Source organism: Chelmon rostratus, chromosome 20 (assembly GCF_017976325.1).
Source record: "Chelmon rostratus isolate fCheRos1 chromosome 20, fCheRos1.pri, whole genome shotgun sequence".
NCBI classification, from domain to species: domain Eukaryota; kingdom Metazoa; phylum Chordata; class Actinopteri; order Chaetodontiformes; family Chaetodontidae; genus Chelmon; species Chelmon rostratus.
Genome location: NC_055677.1, coordinates 1740353 through 1760850, shown reverse-complemented (window position 1 = coordinate 1760850; position 20498 = coordinate 1740353). Strand labels below are relative to the sequence as shown.

Genomic DNA, 20498 nt, shown 5'->3' with positions numbered 1-20498 from the left:
CAACAAACATGAAAATATCAACAAAAGCTCATTTAAAACGTGACTGATGGAAGTTGTGTCTGAACAGAAATGAGCTTCAGTTGTTCATTAAACATATTTTCATTCTGTTTTTAAATGTCTCTTTTCATAGTTGATCTGTCACATGTTTTGCTTTCTCTGCAACACTCAGCTTTTATCTTTACCTGCGTTCTTTCAATTCATTTTCTGTTTCCTGTTTTTATTCTGTTTTCAATGTAAAACACTTTGAGCTGCATGTTTTATACAAAAGGTCTTTTATCAATAAAGTTTATTATTATTATTAAAGATCGACAATAGTAACAGAGAGTCAGTGAACTGACCTCAGAGTCTTCAGTCTACAGTCTGGACTCTCCAGTCCAGCAGACAGCAGCTTCACTCCTGAATCCTGCAGCTCGTTTCCACTCAGGTCCAGTTCTGTCAGATGGGAGGGGTTGGACTTCAGAGCTGAGACCAGAGAAGCACAGCTGATCTCTGACAAACTGCAGTTCCTCAACCTGAATAAAGAATAAATGATGAAGATAAAAATCCATTTCTAATCCAATCAGATGTGTTCAGGTTGTAAATGTGCAGCTCAACATGACTCTGTCCTAATCAATGAGCTTTGCCCTAAAATCAGTCCAGTGACTTTGTCATTGTGTTATTGTGGATCATCATAATGTCAGATTCTACAGACATCATCCAAATGTCACCACAACATTCAAACAGCTGTTCATGTCAACACAGATCAATAACATGCTGCTCATCTCACTCTAGAAGTCTGGAATAACGATCAAATCAGACGTGTTGTTACTTCTGTTACTTTCATTTTCGTCTGTTTCTTCTTATTCATAATAATCATGAGTCATTTTATGAAACATGCTCAGACAGGTGTTTTGCCTTTAAAACATAATGTTGGATGGACTTTTATTTTGATAGACTTTTATTTTGACAAGTGTTTGTCCTGCTTCAGGAGTTCTGGGTTCACAAAGATTACTTCCTGTTCGTCATTGGAGGAAGTCAGCTGAATCTGTCCACATGCTCTTCTATATACACTCTAATCCACACTGGAAATGCTACAGAGGCAAAGATGGAAATAAAGAATTTGATTGTTTGTTAAAAACGTTACTTCCATTGAAATGTGTTTGATTTGTTCGAAAAAAAAAATGTTTTATTTTCATGTATTTACAGCAGGAAAAACACATGTTGCCAACAAACTGGTGATTGTGTCTCTTCTGTCTTACAGTTAGTTTTCACTCAGTCTGTGTCAGATGGTGTGAAGAGCCACAGGAAACAGCGAGTAAAGCTAACTACGACTCAAGTCATCATTCTGTAAGTCAGAGCTGAGCTAGCTGGACAGCAGCAGCTCCCACGCTGGACTGAAAACATCACAGATGCTTTCTATAGAACTTAAATATGCCAATATGAAATAAATAAGACTTTAGGACATAAATAATCATTTCAGTAAATACAAAACTCATCAACTCGTCTGCATCGACACACAGCTGACTGACTGTGAGCTTCATCCTCAATCATCTCTATGGTGGAGAGGAGGACGCTGAATAAACTGCTATCCATCATGGACAATGATCAGCAGCCTCTCCATCACACAGTGGACAGACAGCGGAGCACCTTCTCCCACAGGCTGCTACAGCTCCGCTGTCGAAGGGACAGATACAGGAAATCTTTCCTGCCACATGTCATTACACTGTACAATAACAGCTGAAGATAATAATAATAATACAATACTTCTTACCACGACTGTTTGCTTTTGATATTTTATTATTATGTATATAATTTTTTACTGCTGCTATTTCGATATTTTATTATATATAGTTTGTTCTTACAGTCACGGTACACTTTATTTTCACTGCCATTTGCATTTGATATTCCTTTTGTGCAATACTTTTACTACTGTTTACTATTTGGCTATTTTATTATTTTGTTATGTATATAACCTTTTTACTGCTCGCTATTTTTATATTTTTATTATGTATAGTTTGTTCTTTATAGCCTTATTTTCACTTATTTCACTGTGTGTAATGCTGCTGCTGCACTGCAATTTCCCAGCTTGGGATAAATAAAGTATATCTATCTATCTATCTATCTATCTATAACTGGATCAAATGTGCACTGAGCAAAGTGAGACGGATCTTCTCGTCATCTTAAATGTGTCCTGCTGGCTTCTTGTATTAATAAAGTTTATTATTTATGCTCCTGTTTACTGGTTGAGTCAGAACACAAAGTGACGACTTTTTCTGAATGGAAGCATCACGATATGTTGAAGTGTCACCTGTCGCTGGTGACAGATCAGACACGATACTTCAAACACCTGCGTTAGGAAATGTGCTTCACACAGTGTGTGTGTGTGTGTGTGTGTGTGTGTGTGTGTCATTCATAAAACCAACACAAATTAAGTCTAGACTGAACTCTGAGTCAAACTGTTCAGACTGTTAAACTTTGAAAAAGAGCTGTTGTGATTTGTGCTCAGACAAACCAAGAAAACAAGAGAACTGAAGAAAACTTAAAACTCCTGGAATGGATTTACATTTGGCCGATAAACACTGGACAAGAACAAAAAAACAAGAACTGACCTCAGAGTCTCCAGTCTACAGTTTGGACTCTCCAGTCCAGCAGACAGCAACTTCACTCCTGAATCCTGCAGCTTGGTGTAGCTCAGGTCCAGCTCTCTCAGATGGGAGGGGTTGGACTTCAGAGCTGAGGCCACGACTTCACAGTGAGTCTCTGAGAGTCCACAGCGTGAAAGTCTGTGATGACAGAGAATATAAACTGAACATGCTGTCGGTTGGTCAGCCTCAGCTGCTCAGCCATTGATCACCAGGTTTGTGGTTTGAAGCTCCTCTTGTCCACATGTCAAACTTTCCTTGAGCAACATATTGAAGCACAAATTTCAGCTTCAGACAAAATGTCTCTAATGTAAATATGTGTCATAGTTTGATGAACAGGCTGCTCTGATTTGTGTTTGTTGAACTTTATTAACTGCAGTCACATGTATTTACCTCAGTCATGTGTCTGTGTATTTTGTGAATCTTTGTTACATCTTGTGTCTCTCCATCTGCTTTTCATCTGCCATGAAATTAATTTAATGACTCCTATTTGATTAATATCAGACAACCCCGATTCAAAAGGTCTGAACTCTGTGAAAAACATCAATCAAACCAGAATCAATCATTTCCAATCAAACTGATTCCTGACAACAGTTTCCTGAAGTGTTCCTGAGTTCAGGTATTAATCTCTTTATCCAATCCTGTCGCTCCATCCTCGCTGTGAACCACTGAGCCTTTCAATCATGATACTATCACCTGTTACCAATCAACCTGTTTACCTGTGGAATGATCCAAACAGGTGTTTTTGGAGCGTTCCACATCTTTCCCAGTCTTTAGTTGCTCCTGTCACAACTGGATTGAAACGTGTTGCTGCATCAGATTCAGAATCAGCAGATATTTACAGAAATCAATGAACTGATGAGCTCAGACAGTAAATATATTGACTTTGTGCTGTTTTCCGGTCAGTTTCTCTCAGAAAGGATCAGCATTCTGTTCATGTTTCACACAGCGTATCAACATTTTTGTTGTAATAATGACTAAAGATTGTATTGTTATAATTTTCTGGGTCATAGTTGTATCAAGTGGAGTTCAGCTGGCTGCAGTGAATGTTTTGGAACAAAGACTATAACTGAGCTGGTTGATGATGGAGATCCTCCACTGAACTGAACCTGCTGAGCTCTCCTTCACTGGCAGAATGAACCTGGAGGCGTCCCAGGAGCTGACTGTGTCATGAGCTGCTGTCTGAGTTAATCAGGAGCTCCATACACAAAGACTGTGGCTGCTAATTCAGTCAAAATCACAGTGGAAACGTGTGCTGCTGTTTTCTCTGCATATCTAACCTCTACAGTGACTGTTGTGAGAAACAAGTTCATTGGTTTGAACATTAAATATCTTGTCTTTATATTTAATTAAAATAAAAATAGAAAATAATTTGCAGATCACTGCATTCTGTTTTATTTACGTTTTATAAAGTGTTCTGGCTTTTTTGGAATCAGGGTTAAACTCTTATAGTGTGAAGTTATGTGTGTAAAGTGTGTATCTTTAACACTGATGGCTTCAGCTTTACGTTTCTGAACAGTGTTGATAATCACATCTGGACTTACTCAGCCTTTCTACATTTCCTCACAGCTGGAATCAGTCTCCATCGTCCCTCCTCTGATGTGTTGTACTTCTTCAGGTCCAACTCATCCAGAACCTCCTCTGACAGCTGCAGCATGTAGGCCAGAGCTGAGCACTGGAACACAGAGAGTCTCTTCTCTGATCTGTTCTCTGACTTCAGGAACTCTTGGATCTCCTGATGTACTGAGCGGTCGTTCATCTCCATCAGACAGTGGAAGATGTTGATGCTTCTGTCAGGAGAGATATCATCACTGTTCATCTCCTTCAGGTTGTTGATGGCTCTCTGGATGATTTCTGACTTGTTTTTTCTTTGACCCAGCAGGCCTCCTAAGAGTCTCTGGTTGGACTTCAGAGAGAGGCCATGAAGGAAGCGAACAAACAGGTCCAGGTGGCCATTTTTACTTTCAAGAGATTTCTCCATGTTGCTCCTCAGAAAGACATCCAGGGATGGGTGGTGGCTAACAATGTTTCGAAAATATTTAATGTTCTTCAAAAAACAACTTGGCTTTGAGTCGATGGGTTTCCAGTCTTTAAGGAAACCCTCCAGTACCGCTGTGTTCCTGCTGGTGTAACAGTGGAACATGTAGACTGCAGCCAGAAACTCCTGAATGCTCAGATGAACAAAGCAGTAAACTGTTTTCTGGAAGATCACACACTCTCTTTTGAAGATCTCTGTACAAACTCCAGAGTACACAGAGGCCTCAGTGACATCAAGACCACACTGCTCCAGGTCTTCTTGGTAGAACATGATGTTTCCTTTCTCCAGATGTTCGAACGCCAGCCTCCCCAGCTTCAGAAGAACTTCCCTGTCAGCCTCCATCAGCTCCTGTGGATTCGTCTCATGTCCCTCATCATACTTCTGCTTCTTCCTCTTTGTCTGAACCAGCAGGAAGTGGGAGTACATGTCAGTCAGGGTCTTGGGCAGCTCTTCTCTCTGGTCTAAAGTCAACATGTGAACCAGAACTGTAGCAGTGATCCAGCAGAAGACTGGGATTTGACACATGATGTGGAGGCTCCTGGACGTCTTGATGTGTGAGATGATTCTGCTGGACAGATCTTCATCACTGAATCTCCTCTTGAAGTACTCCTCCTTCTGGGCATCAGTGAAGCCTCGTACTTCTGTTACCCTGTCAACACATGTAGGAGGGATCTGATTGGCCGCCGCGGGTCTGGAAGTTATCCAGACGAGAGCCGAGGGAAGCAGATTCCCCTTGATGAGGTTTGTCAACAGCACGTTGACTGATGACTTCTGCGAGACATCAGACAAAACCTCATTGTTGTGGAAATCCAGTGAAAGTCTGCTTTCATCCAGGCCGTCAAAGATGAACAAAAGCTTACAGACAGCGAGCTTCTCTGCTGTCACCTTCTTTAATGTTGGATGGAAAACATGGAGCAGCGTCAGAAGACTGTACTGCTCATCTTTGATCAAGTTCAGCTCCCTGAACGAAAGCAGAACCACCAGGCTGACGTCTTGGTTTTCCAAGCCCTCTGCCCAGTCCAGACTGAACTTCTGCACTGAGAAGGTTTTTCCAACGCCAGCGACGCCGTTCGTCAGAACGACTCTGATGTGTCTCCGCTGGTCAGGTAAGGCTTTAAAGATGTCCTGGCACTTGATTGGAGTCTCATGGAGGGTCTCCATCTTGGAAGTTGTCTCAAGCTGCCTCACCTCATGTTGGGTATTAACCTCTTCACTCTGTCCCTCTGTGATGTAGAGCTCAGTGTAGATCCTGTTGAGGAGGGTTCCACTTCCTGGTTCATCACTTCCTTCAGTTACACATTCACATCTCCTCCTCAGACTGATCTTATATTCATCTAAAACTTCCTGAAGATCACCAGTCACTAAAAAAAGAAAGAAAAATTTGAGAAAACAAAGAAAATCTGACAATCTGAAGATTGTTTTCATTATCAATAAAAAAAGCAATACAAGAATATATGAAGAAGTAAAGGTTCATGAGTACAGTTTCTCTCCCTCGGCAGCGCTTCATCTAAACAGCTCACTGTGGCTGTTCCTTCCTCCCACCAAAATCTAAAATGCATCTACTGAACTAATAAAAAAATACACTGCATTTTATACAGCTGCTTCATCGTGAAAGCCTCCCACTGGTTTGCCAGTGGAAAACTTAAACATGAAGCAGCAGCAGGAAATGTGTTTACATTAGAAGCAAATGAACAAAGCTCCAATATGATTATAGGAACAGGAAACAGTAAAAAAGGCTGATACCTGAACATTCAAACAGGAGCGCAGGAGTGAGTAAACTCCAAACCACAGACATTTAGTTAGATAAAAACATTTCTGACGGATACAAAGTACAAGCTTCATTTATTTGTCATTCAACAGCACAGGAGCTAACAGAGCTAATGCTAATGGAGCTAACAGCGCTAATAGAGCTAATGGCGCTAATGCTAACAGAGCTGATGGTGCTAACAGAGCTAACAGTGCTAACATTTCTAATAGAGCTAGCAGAGCTAATGGCGCTAATGCTAACAGAGCTAATAGAGCTAACAGCGTTGTGTCTGTCTATGTATGAGGCTGTTTGTGTGTATTTAACTGTATTTGTGTGTGACTGCGTATGTGTGTGTCTTCGTCTGTTTTTGTGTGTGTGTCTGCTTGAACTACACATTTATCAAATTGTCCCAAGTATTTTGAACAAGCAGCCCAACCAGTTCCAACATGGAGATGTGTCTGGTATATGTGTGTCTGAATGTGTATGTGTGTGTGCGTGTGTAACTTCTGCCCCACCTGCTGATAATTACCTCTCTAGCTCTCCCACTTTTGACCTGTTCCTGAACAGCTACTTTTTCGCTGTTGGTTTCTTCCGAACAACTTGTGATTGTGACAAAACCGTAGCTGCTATCAAAAAAACGATTACACTGTGAGATGCGGACAAGTCTGGGCCAGATGTACGTGTGTTTTATGTCCAGATATTCTTTAGAAAAATGACTAGAGGGTTGATTTAAACAGACACACTCCGGCAGGCTGCGACTCAGAAAACAGGAGATTGTATGGGTTTAAATGGAGCAGCAGACCAGGGCAGCTGGTGCAAGATCCCTCTTTATTTAAATTTGGTGGGGGCTAACCCTTTAAAATTGAACTTTGACGAGAGAAGAAAGGTTTGTCTACAAAAAGATCCAAAAATTATGTGTCTCCTATTCACTGTTTGGATTTTATGGCAGTTTTAGAAAATAATTTCAGGCAATTTCTCACTGGCTCTTTCACTCTAATTGATGAGGTCATCCACTCTAGGGGGAAAAATTCTGAGCATTTTTTGAGAAACTTGATGGTCTTCAGACGGTCAGAGCTCGAAAACCGTAAGAGATATCAAAAAATGTGCCGAGGTTCATTTTGAGCAAGCAGTGGACAATTGAAAAAGGCTGAAATTTGAGGAAATTTCCCATTCATTTCTTATGGTAAGTTCTTCACAGTTTTTTGCGCATAACTTTGCGAATTATTGACTCTGGTACTCGCCTACTATGCTGCCAATGGCTCAGGCTCATCCTACATCCAGCACATGTTCAGACCACACAGCCCAGTCCGCCTGTATAAAACTACCTGCTAGAGGATGACCGACGTCTCAGCACAGCAACTCGTTCAATTTTGTGAAAGGCTTGTTTAATCAAGAAAAAGGAGGGCAACTTAAGGCAACGAAATCAGAGATTGAACAAAGTATTCCAAGAGCATGGTGCAGGGCAGGAGTTGTCTTCATCCCTAAGGAGAAGAAGTCATCGGACCTTAGCCAGTTTCGGATGATTTCTCTCCTAAATGTTGAGGGAATGATTTTCTTTAGTATCGTAGCACAGAGGCTGGCTAATTACTTAGAAAGGAATGGTATGATAGATACGATGATACGAAAAGCAGGGATACCAGGATTTGCGGGATGCTTAGAGCATACTGGCATGATTTGGCATCAGATTCAGACAGCTAAGAGAGAGAAACGAGACTTGAATGTTGTATTTTTAGATCTGGCTAATGCGTTTGGGTCAGTACCACATAGCCTTATTTGGAGTTCCTTTCACTACTCTAAAGTGCCGGAGATAGTTGTTAACTTGGTGAAAGCATATTTCCAAGACATCAGACTGTGTGTGCAAGTATCGCAGAGCTCACAACAGGCTGGCAAAGATTAGAGGTTGGTATTATGGCAGGATGTACAGTTTCCCCGCTAGCTTTCACAATGGCTATGGAGGTAATTATTAGGGCTTCCAAGTGGGTCGTAGATGGGGAGAGACGGCAGAATGGAATGCGTCTTCCACCAATTAGGGCTTATATGGATGATATGACACTGCTAACTTCAACAGTGCCATGTACAAGGAGGTTGTTAGATAAAGTCAATCAGAATCTCAAGTGGGCTTGTATGAAGATTAAGCCTAGTAAGTCAAGAAGTATTTCAATATACAGAGGGAAAGTAAGTGATAGGAAGTTTGCTATAGATCAGGCATGGGCAAACTACGGCCTGAGGGCCATATGCGGCCCGTTACAAAATTTAATCCGGCCCGCCGAACTTGAACAAATTATATCAATAAACCTTGTAAATGTTTTATTTTCCCTGCAATTCTGGCTTTTTCCCAATAGATGGCGCACTCTAGATAAATTGAGCTTTGTTGAGGTGAAGCGTATTACTCCACGTTTGCGCTTTACTCTTCGACCCTCAGCCCTTCTGTAAAGATGAGCGGAGCTAAGAATGTCCAGTTTTTAATAAGGAGTGGACAACTAAATATTTTTGACTGAACACCGATCAGGCGGTGTTTAAAGACTATGATACAGCAAGAAAACTGACTCCAGACTTTGATGCGCTGGATAAAAAGGGAGACCAACAACACTGTTCCCACTGAAATTAAAAGTACGTTTCTCCGTTGTGTTATGTAAAAAATGCATTTGAAACTAATTTGTTCTGTCTGTTAAGGGATGCACATATGTGGTGCTCAGGTGCACGTACGTTCTCAAAACCAAGTGCGCAAATGCAGCGCGATCAAATATAACGCGCTCCACATACTGGCGCGTTGTCACTGTTCCGTCCTCGCGCTGCTCGTTGTTGAGTTTTGGCATTAGGGATGATTGAATAGAAGGAGAGGACAAGTAGACCTGCATCTCCTACCGTTTTTTAAATGAAGACAGTCAGGAGGAGACTGATGATGATAATATCCTTAAGGATAACACAACTTTCAGTGCTTTAAAATAATAAAAAGAGTCATTTCAATAAATAGCTCAGTTCTGTGGGACTTCAAAGACAGATATTTAGTTGTAATGCTTTTGTTTATTTTCAATTGAAATTAAAGCACATGTGTTCTACATATCTCATGATATTTTATTTTCTCTTATGAGGTGGATTACCAAAACACTCCATCCATCTGCTCCTGGTCCGGCCCCCCAGTCAAATTTTAGAACCCTTTGTGGCCCACAAGTGAAAAAGTTTGCCCACCCCTGCTATAGATGGTGAGGAAATCCCAACAATTAGGGAGAAATCAGTCAAGAGTCTAGGACGGTGGTACAATGTGGACCTGAATGATGTTGAACAGGTTGTGCAATTTAGAAAGGATGTTGCAGAAGGGCTGGAGAGAATAGATAAATCAGGGCTCCCAGGAAAACTGAGGTTGTGGTGCTTGCAGTTTGGCTTGTATCCTAGGTTAATGTGGCCAATGTCAGTATATGAAGTCCCATTATCTGTAGCAGAGAGAATGGAAAGGCTAGTTAGCTCTTATATTAGAAAATGGTTGGGTGCTCCCAGGTGCTAAAGCAATGTAGCTTTGTATGGGAAAGGAATGCTTCAGCTGCAGTAACCAGTCTAACAGAGGAGTTTAAATGCACTAAGGTTAGGACAGAACTTTTATTATCTGGGAGTAAGGACATGTTAGTTAGCAATGTGGTTCCGAACCCTTCTGGGGGGAGGAAATGGAACCCAGGGGCAGCAGTGCAGGAGGCAGAGGCAGCTCTTAGGCATGCAGAAATAGTAGGAAATGTTCAATTTGGCCGGGGAGGCTTGGGGCTTGGCCCAGGCAAACCAGTGTGGAATAAAGCAGGTCTAAAGGAGAAAAGAAAGCTTGTAGTGGAACAGGTGCGTAGGCAGGAGGAGTTGTTAAGGGGGGCAAAAGCAGTTGCCAACCCCGCAGAACCTAAGTCTCTGGGTACAGGGCGATCAATCGTGCCCACTCTGCTCAGGTACAGCAAGCTTAAAACACATTTTGTCAGGTTGTAGAATTAGCTTATCACAAGGCCGGTATACATGGCGGCATAATCAGGTGCTGAGAAGCTTAGCCGCAGGCACTGAAGAGAGAAGGAAACAGGTGAATTCTGGAAGTTCTAGAAAGGAGAGGTTAGGTGTGCAGTTTGTTCGAGAGGGGGAGAAAAATAGAGCTGCTAAGTCAGGGAGAAGGCAGGTAGGTGGCTGCCTGGTAGGGGCTGATGATTGGCAAATGCAGGTCGACTTGGGAGGAAAGCTAGTTGTGCCCCAGGAAATAGTTTATAGTAATCTGAGGCCGGACATTGTCTTATGGCCCATGAGTAAAAAGACTGTGTGTTTTATTGAGTTAACAGTCCCTTGGGAAAGTTCAGTGGAGGCAGCTTATGAAAGGAAGAAGACTAAGTATGCAGATTTAAAGACAGAATCTGAGTAGAGGGGATGGAAGACCAGGGTCTGTCCGGTTGAAGTGGGGTGTAGAGGTTTTGTTGCAGGGTCAGCTGTTTCACTGTTGAGGGAGCTGGGAGTGCAAGGGCAAAATTTAAGGAAGACAGTGAGGGAGATGTCAGATGAGGCTGCTAGGTCTAGTCAGTCGATATGGATCAGGAGAAATAATAGTAGTTGGGGGGTGAAATAGGGGCGGTGGGGGGGGGGGGGGGGGCAGAGGACATGCATGCCTAATCCGGCAGGAGAAGAGGTTAAAGTCTGAACAAGACACCTCTGCTCTGCTTTCCCCGCCCCATCTTCTCGCTCTCCCAATAGGAAGAGATCCAGTAAGAGGAAGTTTAGAAAAGGTGGGGGTGTGCCCAGCTAGAGTCTCTCTTTGGGACCATGTGGCCTGTTCAGGTGAGTTTGCGTTGTAAGATACAGAGTTGGCTTGTTTTGTTCTTTTTTGGTTGTTTTCCTGTTTTGTTTGCTTCTTGAAGGAAATGTTAGAAGAGGCTGTTAAATCTAGTCTGTGGTTTAGGCCTCCACCTTCAGCACCCTCTAAACTTTCTACCCCCTACCCGAACAAGGGTCTGTAGCCGATCCCTGCTTTCATCGTTGACTCTACCTCTTTACTTTCTACCCCCTACCCGAACCAGGGTTTGTATTCCCACCCCGCTTTTATTGGTGCAGTTGGTGAGAGGCAGGGGTAGATGATGGTAGTGCGGCAGTTGGCAGTTACATGTGACATCTAGGCCTGTAGTAGCATTGTAGCAGCTAACAATAGCTAAAGCGGTGGTAGTATGATAGTATCTTAGCAGTTAGTATTGGCATCTAGCAGTTAACAATAAAGTATAGGTGAATCTAGCTGTATTGTCTTCTTCTGTTCCTCTTAGTAGATAGCGGGTAGCATTTAGCATTAGCATTAGCTAAATGGTGGCATCGGAACTGTATTGTCTTCTTCTATTCTTCTTAGCGGTTAGCATTAGCATTAGCTAAATGGTAGCATTAGTACTGGCCACTACCTGGAACATCTCTGGGTCAGTTGAACGTGGCAGTGCTGTTTGGATTGTGTAGGAGCAGTGTGAACTGGCAATAGGGGGGGTGACTCTGGGATGCCGGAGTTCACCGCCTAGCCTCCTGGAGGTGTCGTGGGACTAAGTAGGCGAAACACCGTTGAAGGGAGGTTTCCACCTGATGACCCCAGAGACGTGTTAGGAATCACTGCTCTTTGGCAGGTATAGAGGCAGATTAGGGCTCCAAGGTTCTTCACTGAGAATGAATCCTCTTTTTGAGCACAAGTATCTTGTGTTTAAATTAACTTAAGTGGTAGACTTTACCATGTGGACAGTTACTCCACCCACTCAGCTGCTCCACTATTCAGTCTTTGTTATCAGTATCTTCTGTTCCAACAGTGTGCGTCTCTGACAATGTGAGTTATCATCAATAATACCTGACTTTATGCTTCATGGTGCTTTAATACTGTCCAGACTGCAGCGTTTACAAGCTCATGTGGTAACTGAGGGAATTTTTCTTCATTAGGCCTGAAAGGTAATATGACAAACTCTCTGTCTCACTGGGATGGCTGTGCTGTGCAGCTGATACAGTCGGACTGTCTCTGTCTCCAAGGACACCAAGACCAAGAGACTCACCTGAGATTCAACAGACAGACTTTCTCCTCTCAGAATGTGACCTGACACCTTCAGCTAACCCACCCTTCAGAGTCGGGGTGGAGATCGACCGAGTGATTCTGCTGCACTGCTACACCTCATTCTCCTCCACTGAGCTCCATATTTGACTGACTGACTGTGGTTTCTCAGTTGAGATTGTGTGAATTTGTCACTTTTCTAAGAAAAAGGCAATGAATCATTTAACTCAGCAGCAAATCGAAGCAACTCCCAGCAGTCTAATCTGGTCACCGTCTACTTGTTGAAGTGAGAACCATATTAGTGTTTCACTGAAGCCTCTTTCACACTGGACAAAAACCCACTAAGAGCCACGAACATCTGGCTTTGTCTTCAGTGTGAAAGGGTTCAATCAGCATCCATTCCCAGTTCAAACGACTCTGCAGTCGTTGGGTGTATTTATGGGCTCCGGCTCCGATCGGCAGCGGTGGAAACGTGACGCCCAGGTGGACGATCACTTTTGCTGCTTTTCTGATGCGATGATGATGAAGCTCCAGACATTAGCATGTAAATATTGCCTGACATCAGACACAACTGGCAACTGGTGGCACTCCATTTCTATCTCATCATCATCATCATCATCTCAGGAAAGATTTTGAAGAAACCACCATGTGTTTCCAGTTCATTCCTGACTCTGAATGCACGTTTACCTGCGTTTACAAACCCTGCATACACCTGATCACTTTGGTGTGAAAGTGGTCCAATGTTCAAGCCGTCAGCCTGAAAACTCAGAAACTAAATGTAGCACTTGGAGCAGTTCAGCGTATTTGATGAAGATGATGTTCTCACATGTTTCTTGCAGTTTTTGTGTTGAATGCTCTCATTGTAAAATAAATGTCATGAATTGTAGAAGGTCACAGTTTCAACATGTGTGGATGGACAGTCTTACTTTGCACAGTACAGGTCTGACTGGCTGTCTGCAGTCCAGCTCTCGTTCTGGATCTGTCTCCACACCGGGGACAGGAGGAGTCTCCTGATGAAGCAGACTGGTCCCAGTATGAGGTGATGCACTGTCTGCAGAACCAGTGTCCACAGCTGGTAGAGACTGGATCCTTCAGGACGTCCTGACACAAAACACAGCAGGACGGCTGCTCCTCCACAGAAACATGACTCCTCTTCCTCTCTCTGAAAGACATTTCTTTATAACTAAACTCAATCACTGATGGTTGTTGAAAATATGAAGATTTGTGCGACGCTGTGTTAGTTCACTTTAAACTGACATTAGAAGTGTCTCTTTCTCGTGCGCTGATGACTTTTACACAAGTTCTGTCCATGGATGTTTGTTCCTGACCTTTAGGAACAATATCTGATGGAGAGAGTCTGAACTCAAAGGTTCACTTACTAATGATTCAAAGTGTTGATCACGGTGAGCAAAGCTCTTCTACAAATCACTTTTTATCATATGTTGTACAATTATGACACAAAGTGATTCAACATGCATCTGGTCATAACAGCTGATCTGATGAAGAGTCAAACCAATAAATGATTCTCAGATCAAATATGAGAAAGTGAATTTCACATGTGAAGCAGATTCTTTCACATTCTGAATCGTTGCAAATGTTCACAGCAGCTTCAATGTGAGGGCAGAAATATATGAATGTTCCTGAGGTGTAAATGCTGAAATGAAGCTTCTCAACAGTTTTACTGCAGAAATAAAATAAGGTCGATCTGAGTTTGAAACACTTTCTGCACCAAAAGTTCTGCATCATGAATAGAAATCTAGATATTTTATCTTCATCCTCAATGCATCATCTCCCATCAGGTCAGTTTGCAGTAAAAACAGAGTCTCACTTTGTGTCTGAGGGTCCAGGTTCATGGCTGAAGTATGGAGGATAATCTTTGGATCGGTCACTCTTCATTGACAGACAGCTGGATGCTGGAGACTCTGCTCTCTGTCTGCTGTACTGAACTCTGCAAACACCAACATGTTTTTATTTCTATCACATGAATCCTTGATCAATTCTCTGATGAAAACCATTCATGAAGCTCTAAAAACACAAACTGCTGCTCCTGTCCATAATGAGGACCTTTAAAAGTCTGCATTAGTCCTCTTAGATTAGATCAGAGCTTTTCTCTGTGACTGACAGCTGTCACACATTCTAAGATGAAGATGCCTCCAATGATTTCTCTTCATGTCACAAAACAGGGGGCAGCCGTGGCCTAGAGGTTGGAGAAGCGGCTTGTGACCGATCGATTCCCCCACCGGACTGGCAGAGAAACTTAGGTGTGGTGGAGTATCTACTCCCCCCCTCCATTAGCCGGCTGATGTGCCCTTGAGCAAGGCACTCCATATGCTCCCCCGGACGCCTGATGCAGCAGCCCACTGCACCTGTGTGTCTCACTGCATGTTGCATGTGCATGTGTGTGTTTCAGTAAATCAGAGAATAATTAATAATAATAAAGTGAAAAAAAACTAAAAACAAAACACGTTTGTTAAATTTAAAAACACATTTTTAGTAACATTTTTAATACAAAACCACAAAATGAAAACAATAAAAACAACTAGACAATTCTGGCGCCGCTGAAATTTTGACAGTGGCACGAGGGGGCTGCTGGTCTTATTAACTGAATCAATAAACATGAATGAATTGAATGGAAATGAACCATCTCTATTATCATCCAAAGTTTCCTTTTACTAACAGAGCTAACGGCGCTAACCGAGCTAACGGAGCTAATGCTAACGGAGCTAACAGAGCTAACACTAACGGAGCTAACACACCTCAGCTGGCTCCTCTCAATGTGGAGGAGCAGCGGCTCTACTCTGAGCTCCTCCCGAGTGACAGAGCTCCTCACCCTATCACTAAGGGAGCGCCCCGCCACCCTGCGGAGGAAACTCATTTCAGCCGCTTGTATCCGAGATCTCGTTCTTTCGGTCATGACCCAAAGTTCATGAACATAAGTGAGGGTAGGAACGTAGATTGACAGGTAAATCGAGAGCTTTGCCTTTCGGCTCAGCTCCTTCTTCACCACGACAGACCGGTACAACGACTGCATTACTGCTGCTGCCGCACCGATCCACCTGTCAATCTCATGCTCCATCCTTCCCTCACTCGTGAACAAGACCTCAAGATACTTGAACTCCTCCACTTGAGGCAGGAGCTCTCTTCCAACCCAGAGGGGACAAGCCACCCTTTTCCGGTCGAGAACCATGGCCTCGGACTTGGAGGTGCTGATTCTCATCCCGGCCGCTTCCCACTCGGCTGCAAACCGCCCCAACACATGCTGGAGGTCCTGGTTTGAAGAAGCCAACAGGACAACATCATCCGCAAAAAGCAGAGATGAAATCCTGTGGTCCCCAAACCAGACTCCCTCCGGCCCTTGGCTGCGCCTAGAAATTCTGTCCATAAAAATAATGAACAGAACCGGTGACAAAGGGCAGCCCTGCCGGGGTCCAACATGCACTGGGAACAAGTGTGACTTACTGCCGGCAATGCGAACCAAGCTCCTGCTCCGGTCATACAGAGACCTTCTCCAAGTCCACAAAACACATGTGTACTGGTTGGGCAAACTCCCACGAACCCTCAAGCACCCTGCGTAGGGTGTAGAGCTCGTCCAGTGTTCCACGACCAGGACGAAAACCGCATTGTTCATCCTAAACCCGAGGTTTGACTATCGGCCGAATTCTCCTCTCCAGCACCCTGGAATAGACTTTACCAGGGAGGCTGAGAAGTGTGATCCCCCTGTAGTTGGAGCATAACCTCCGGTCCCCCTTTTTGAATAGAGGGACCACCACCCCGGTCTGCCAGTCCAGGGGCACTGTCCCCAACTGCAACGCGATGTTGCAAAGGCGTGTCAACCAAGACAGCCCGACAACATCCAGAGACTTGAGGTACTCAGGGCGGATCTCATCCACCCCTGGTGCCTTGCCGCCGAGGAGCTTCCGAACTACCTCGGTGACCTCAGCCTGAGTGATGGATGAGCCAACCTCTGGGTCCCCAGCCCCTGTTTCCTCTACGGAAGGCATGGCAATGGGATTGAGGAGATCCTCAAAGTACTCTTTCCACTGCCTGACAATATCCCCAGTCGAGGTCAACAGCTCCCCACCTCCACTGTAAACAGTGTTGGCAGGGTACTGCTTCCTCCTTCTTTGTGGCCGACCGATAGTCCTCCTCCCCGAACTTTTCCCATACCCGAGTTTTTGCTTCAACAACTGCCTGTGCCGCAGCACGCTTGGCCTGCCGGTACCCGTCAGCTGCCTCAGGAGTCCCACGAACCAACCACACTCGATAGGACTCCTTCTTCAGCTTGACGGCATCCCTTACTTCCGGTGTCCACCACCGGGTTCGGGGACTGCCGCCACGACAGGCACCAGAGACCTTACGGCCACAGCTCCGAACAGCTGCGTCAACAATGGAGGTGGAGAACATGGTCCATTCAGACTCAATGTCTCCAACCTCTCTCGGGATTTGGTCAAAGCTCTCCTGGAGGTGCGAGTTGAAACCCCTCTGACAGAGGGTTCCGCCAGACGTTCCCAACAGACCCTCACTACCCGTTTGGGCCTGCCAAGTCTGTCCAGCTTTCTCCTCTGCCAGCGGATCCAACTCAACACCAGGTGGTGATCAGTTGACAGCTCAGCCCCTCTCTTCACCCGAGTGTCCAAGACATATGGCCGAAGGTCAGATGACACGACCACAAAGTCGATCATTGACCTTCGGCCTAGAGTGTCCTGGTGCCACGTGCACTGATGGACACTCTTATGCTTGAACATGGTGTTCGCTATGGACAAACTGTGACGAGCACAGAAGTCCAATAACAGAACACCGCTCGTTCTGATCGGGGAGGCCGTTCCTCCCAATCACTCCCCTCCAGGTTACACTGTCGCTGCATCACGTGAGCGTTGAAGTCCCCCAGTAGAACGACAGAGTCCCCAGTCAGAGCACTTTCCAGCACCCCTCCCACAGACTCCAAGAAGGGTGGGTACTACACCGAAACAACGGTGAGGCACCTGTCCCCAACCCGAAGTCGTAGGGCAGCAACCCTCTCATTCACCGGGGAAAACTCCAACACATGGCGGCTAAGGTGGGGAGCCATAAGCAAGCCCACACCAGCCCGCCGCCTCTCACCGCGGGCAACACCAGAGTAGAAGAGAGTCCAGCCTCTCTCAAGGAGTTGGGTTCCAGAACCCAGACTGTGCGTTGAGGTGAGCCCGACTATCTCTTGCCGGTACCGCTCAACCTCCCGCACTAGCTCGGGCTCCTTCCCCCCCAGCGAGGTGACATTCCATGTCCCCATTGCCAGATTCTGAGTCCAGGGATTGGGCCATCGGGGCCCCCGCCCACGACTACTACCCAAATCCCACCGCATCGGCCCCTTCTGATCCCTCCTATGGGTGATGGGCCTACTGGAGCTCGCCTGCGAGCCCCAACCCCAGGCCTGGCTCCAGGGTGGGGCCCCAGTAATGCCAATTCGGGCGACGTAATGGTCCTTGTTCTATTTATTTTCATAGGGGCTGTGGAACCGCTTTTCGTCTGACCCATCACCTAGGACCTGTTTGCCTTGGGAGACCCTACCAGGGGCAATAAGCCCCAGACAACATAGCTCCTAGGATCATCTGGGTACTCAAACCCCTCCACCACAATAAGGTGGCAGTTCAAGGAAGGGCTTTGATCTTAATGGTTTTAATCATTCTCAGGCTGGTTGTCCTGAAGATGTGTGTGCAGGGCAGCTGGTGCAAGATCCCTCTTTATTTAAATTTGGTGGGGGCTAACCCTTTAAAATTGAACTTTGATGAAAGAAGAAAGGTTACTCTACAAAAAGATCCAAAAATTATGTGTCTATTCACCGTTTGGATTCTACGGCAGTTTTAGAAAAAAATTTCAGGCGATTTCTCACTGGCTCTTTCACTCTAACTGATGATGTCATCCACTCTAGGGGGAGAGATTCTGAGCATTTTTGTGAGAAACTTGATGGTCTTCAGATGGTCATAGCTCGAAAACCGTAAGAGATATCAAAAAATGTGCCGAGGTTCATTTTGAGCCGACAAAATTATCTACGTTTAAAGTTTGAATGAAGTCTCTAGGAGAAAGTATGGCCGAGCTGGGGACAATTGAAAAAGGCTGAAATTTGAGGAAATTTCCCCATTCATTTCTTATGGGAAATTCTTCACAGTTTTTTGCGAACAACTTTGCGAATTATTGACGAAAGAGCTATAAAAGACATTCATTTTGATATATAGTTTGCGAGGGTTTTCTCAAAGCTGCGGGACTAGTTATGCGCCGAAATTCTGGCGGAAGATGAAAAATGGGAAGAAAAATGCGTGGGATAACGTATGCTATGCTACGCTCGAGCCACTCGCCTCTATAGCTTTTAGCTATGGAGGCGAGTGGCTCTTGCGTTGCCTCGTGCCACTAATGAAATGTGAAAACAATTTAAAAAACATGGCGCTGACAGAAGTCACTGAAAGTGAGTCGTAGAAATGAGTTAATAGTGTTTCTCTCACTTTGTGTCTGAGGGTCCAGGTTCATGGCTGAAGTCTGGAGGACGACCTTTGGACCGGTCACTCTTCATAGACAGACAGCTGGATGCTGAAGACTTAACTCTGTCCTCCTCTTCCTCCATCATCTTCTGATCTGAGGTCAGTCTGAGAGTAAAACAGTGACGCTGACGGTGAGCTCAGAACACAAGAATTAAGACACAAGACTAAGAGAACAGGAAGCAACACATACACAGTTTAACATTTGTGTCCTCTACAGTCCACAGGAAGGAAACTGACTCACACTTTAACAGTAAAGTCATGAAACGTTGGATTAACACTCACCTGCTTCAGCTTCACTTCTCGTCCTCCTCTGTTCACTCAACATGGAGTCTGAACTCTTTGACTTTAGTTTCTCTTTCAGGATTCCCTCCCTGTTCTCATGAGCCTCGATCACCTGGATCAGTGTTGCTCCTCCCCTCGTCATTTACAGGAAGTCACCTCCCAGCCTACCTGTGTGTGTGTGTGTGTGTGTGTGTGTGTGTGTGTGTGCTGCTCACAGATCAGCTGTTTAACCTGATGTGTTCATGAACAGACTGAATTAAAATGGGTTTTGCTGTAATAATCATCAGTTTCCATTCCAACTAAAGTGATTTAAAGTTGGCGCCACTGCAACAACTCATGTTTCTGAAAACTCAACTCTTTGCTCGGTGAAATTTATTGATGGTTCGACATTAAAGGCTCAAACTGGAACTACTGGGACACTAAAATATACCAGAATATAGCTGTGCCCTGAATGCAACATGTTCCTGAACAAGCAGTTTTCTCTCCCAGCTGATGAACACAGTGAATTATGATTTGTTGTGTCATGTTATACTGATGTCTGTCTATGTGTAATGCTGCTGACACTGAGCCTTGTTACCAGGCTGGACTGAAAACTCATCTCACAGACTCAGCTCATGCACTCAGGACAGGAAAGAGAAGCTGGCCCACATTTGATTGTCAGCCTGAAGAAGTTCAGTCAGAGACTCATGAAAGATGAAGCTGCTGAATATTTAACTGACAAAGACAGAAAACTACAGGAACATCATCAGGAATTTCATGGATGATCATGAAAATGGATAATTAGGAGTAATTACGTGGCCAATCAGAAAGCTGATATTCATCTTTCAAATCCAAAAATGTGTGGAGGTGATAAATAAATTTAGATTCTCATGTTTATTTTTTCTAATACGACACTAATGATTTGAGGGCCGTCACCATGTCTAGAGTGAAAAAACTTCATAATTTATGAATATATTTAAAATAATTAATTTCTTAAAATGTGGACTAATTAACACCAGACCTGATCTCCTTCTTGATGAACATGTACACTAGGGTTGTATATCTCCACCACTGAGGCCGATTCGGTATGCATCTCGATGCGCTGACACCGATACGATACAGTTACGATACACTGAAGCTCCCGTCGATACAATGCGATACGATTCACTCCTGCTCACGATACGATGCGATTCAAAAATGATTTGATAACGATATGACTTAACTATAAAAGGATGTTTCGATATGATGTGATCATTCAATACAGTTAGTTGCAGTATGAGAGCGTAATAGTAACATCAGG

At 44.3% G+C, this 20498-nt stretch overlaps 1 protein-coding gene across 1 annotated transcript; it reads right to left on the bottom strand.

Annotated features, from left to right (window-relative positions):
• Positions 1-2455: 2455 nt before the first annotated feature.
• LOC121623620 (protein NLRC3-like) lies at positions 2456-20366 on the bottom strand. The gene is made up of 5 exons (XM_041960965.1): positions 18902-20366; positions 14254-14373; positions 13352-13587; positions 4166-6020; positions 2456-2762 (listed from the first exon to the last, which is right to left on the bottom strand). The coding sequence occupies exons 1-5, from the start codon at positions 19021-19023 to the stop codon at positions 2519-2521; spliced, it is 2577 nt and encodes an 858-aa protein (XP_041816899.1). The 5' UTR covers positions 19024-20366; the 3' UTR covers positions 2456-2518.
• Positions 20367-20498: the final 132 nt, after the last annotated feature.

Coding starts and splice junctions, on each gene's coding strand:
- LOC121623620 (XM_041960965.1), bottom strand. CDS start 19,023: ATGATGGAGGAAGAGGAGGACAGAGTTAAGTCTTCAGCATCCAGCTGT. Junction 14,374..18,901: donor CCTGGACCCTCAGACACAAA/GTGAGAGAAACA, acceptor TGGTGTTTGCAG/AGTTCAGTACAGCAGACAGA. Junction 2,763..4,165: donor AGGAAATGTAGAAAGGCTGA/GTAAGTCCAGAT, acceptor CTGTCATCACAG/ACTTTCACGCTGTGGACTCT.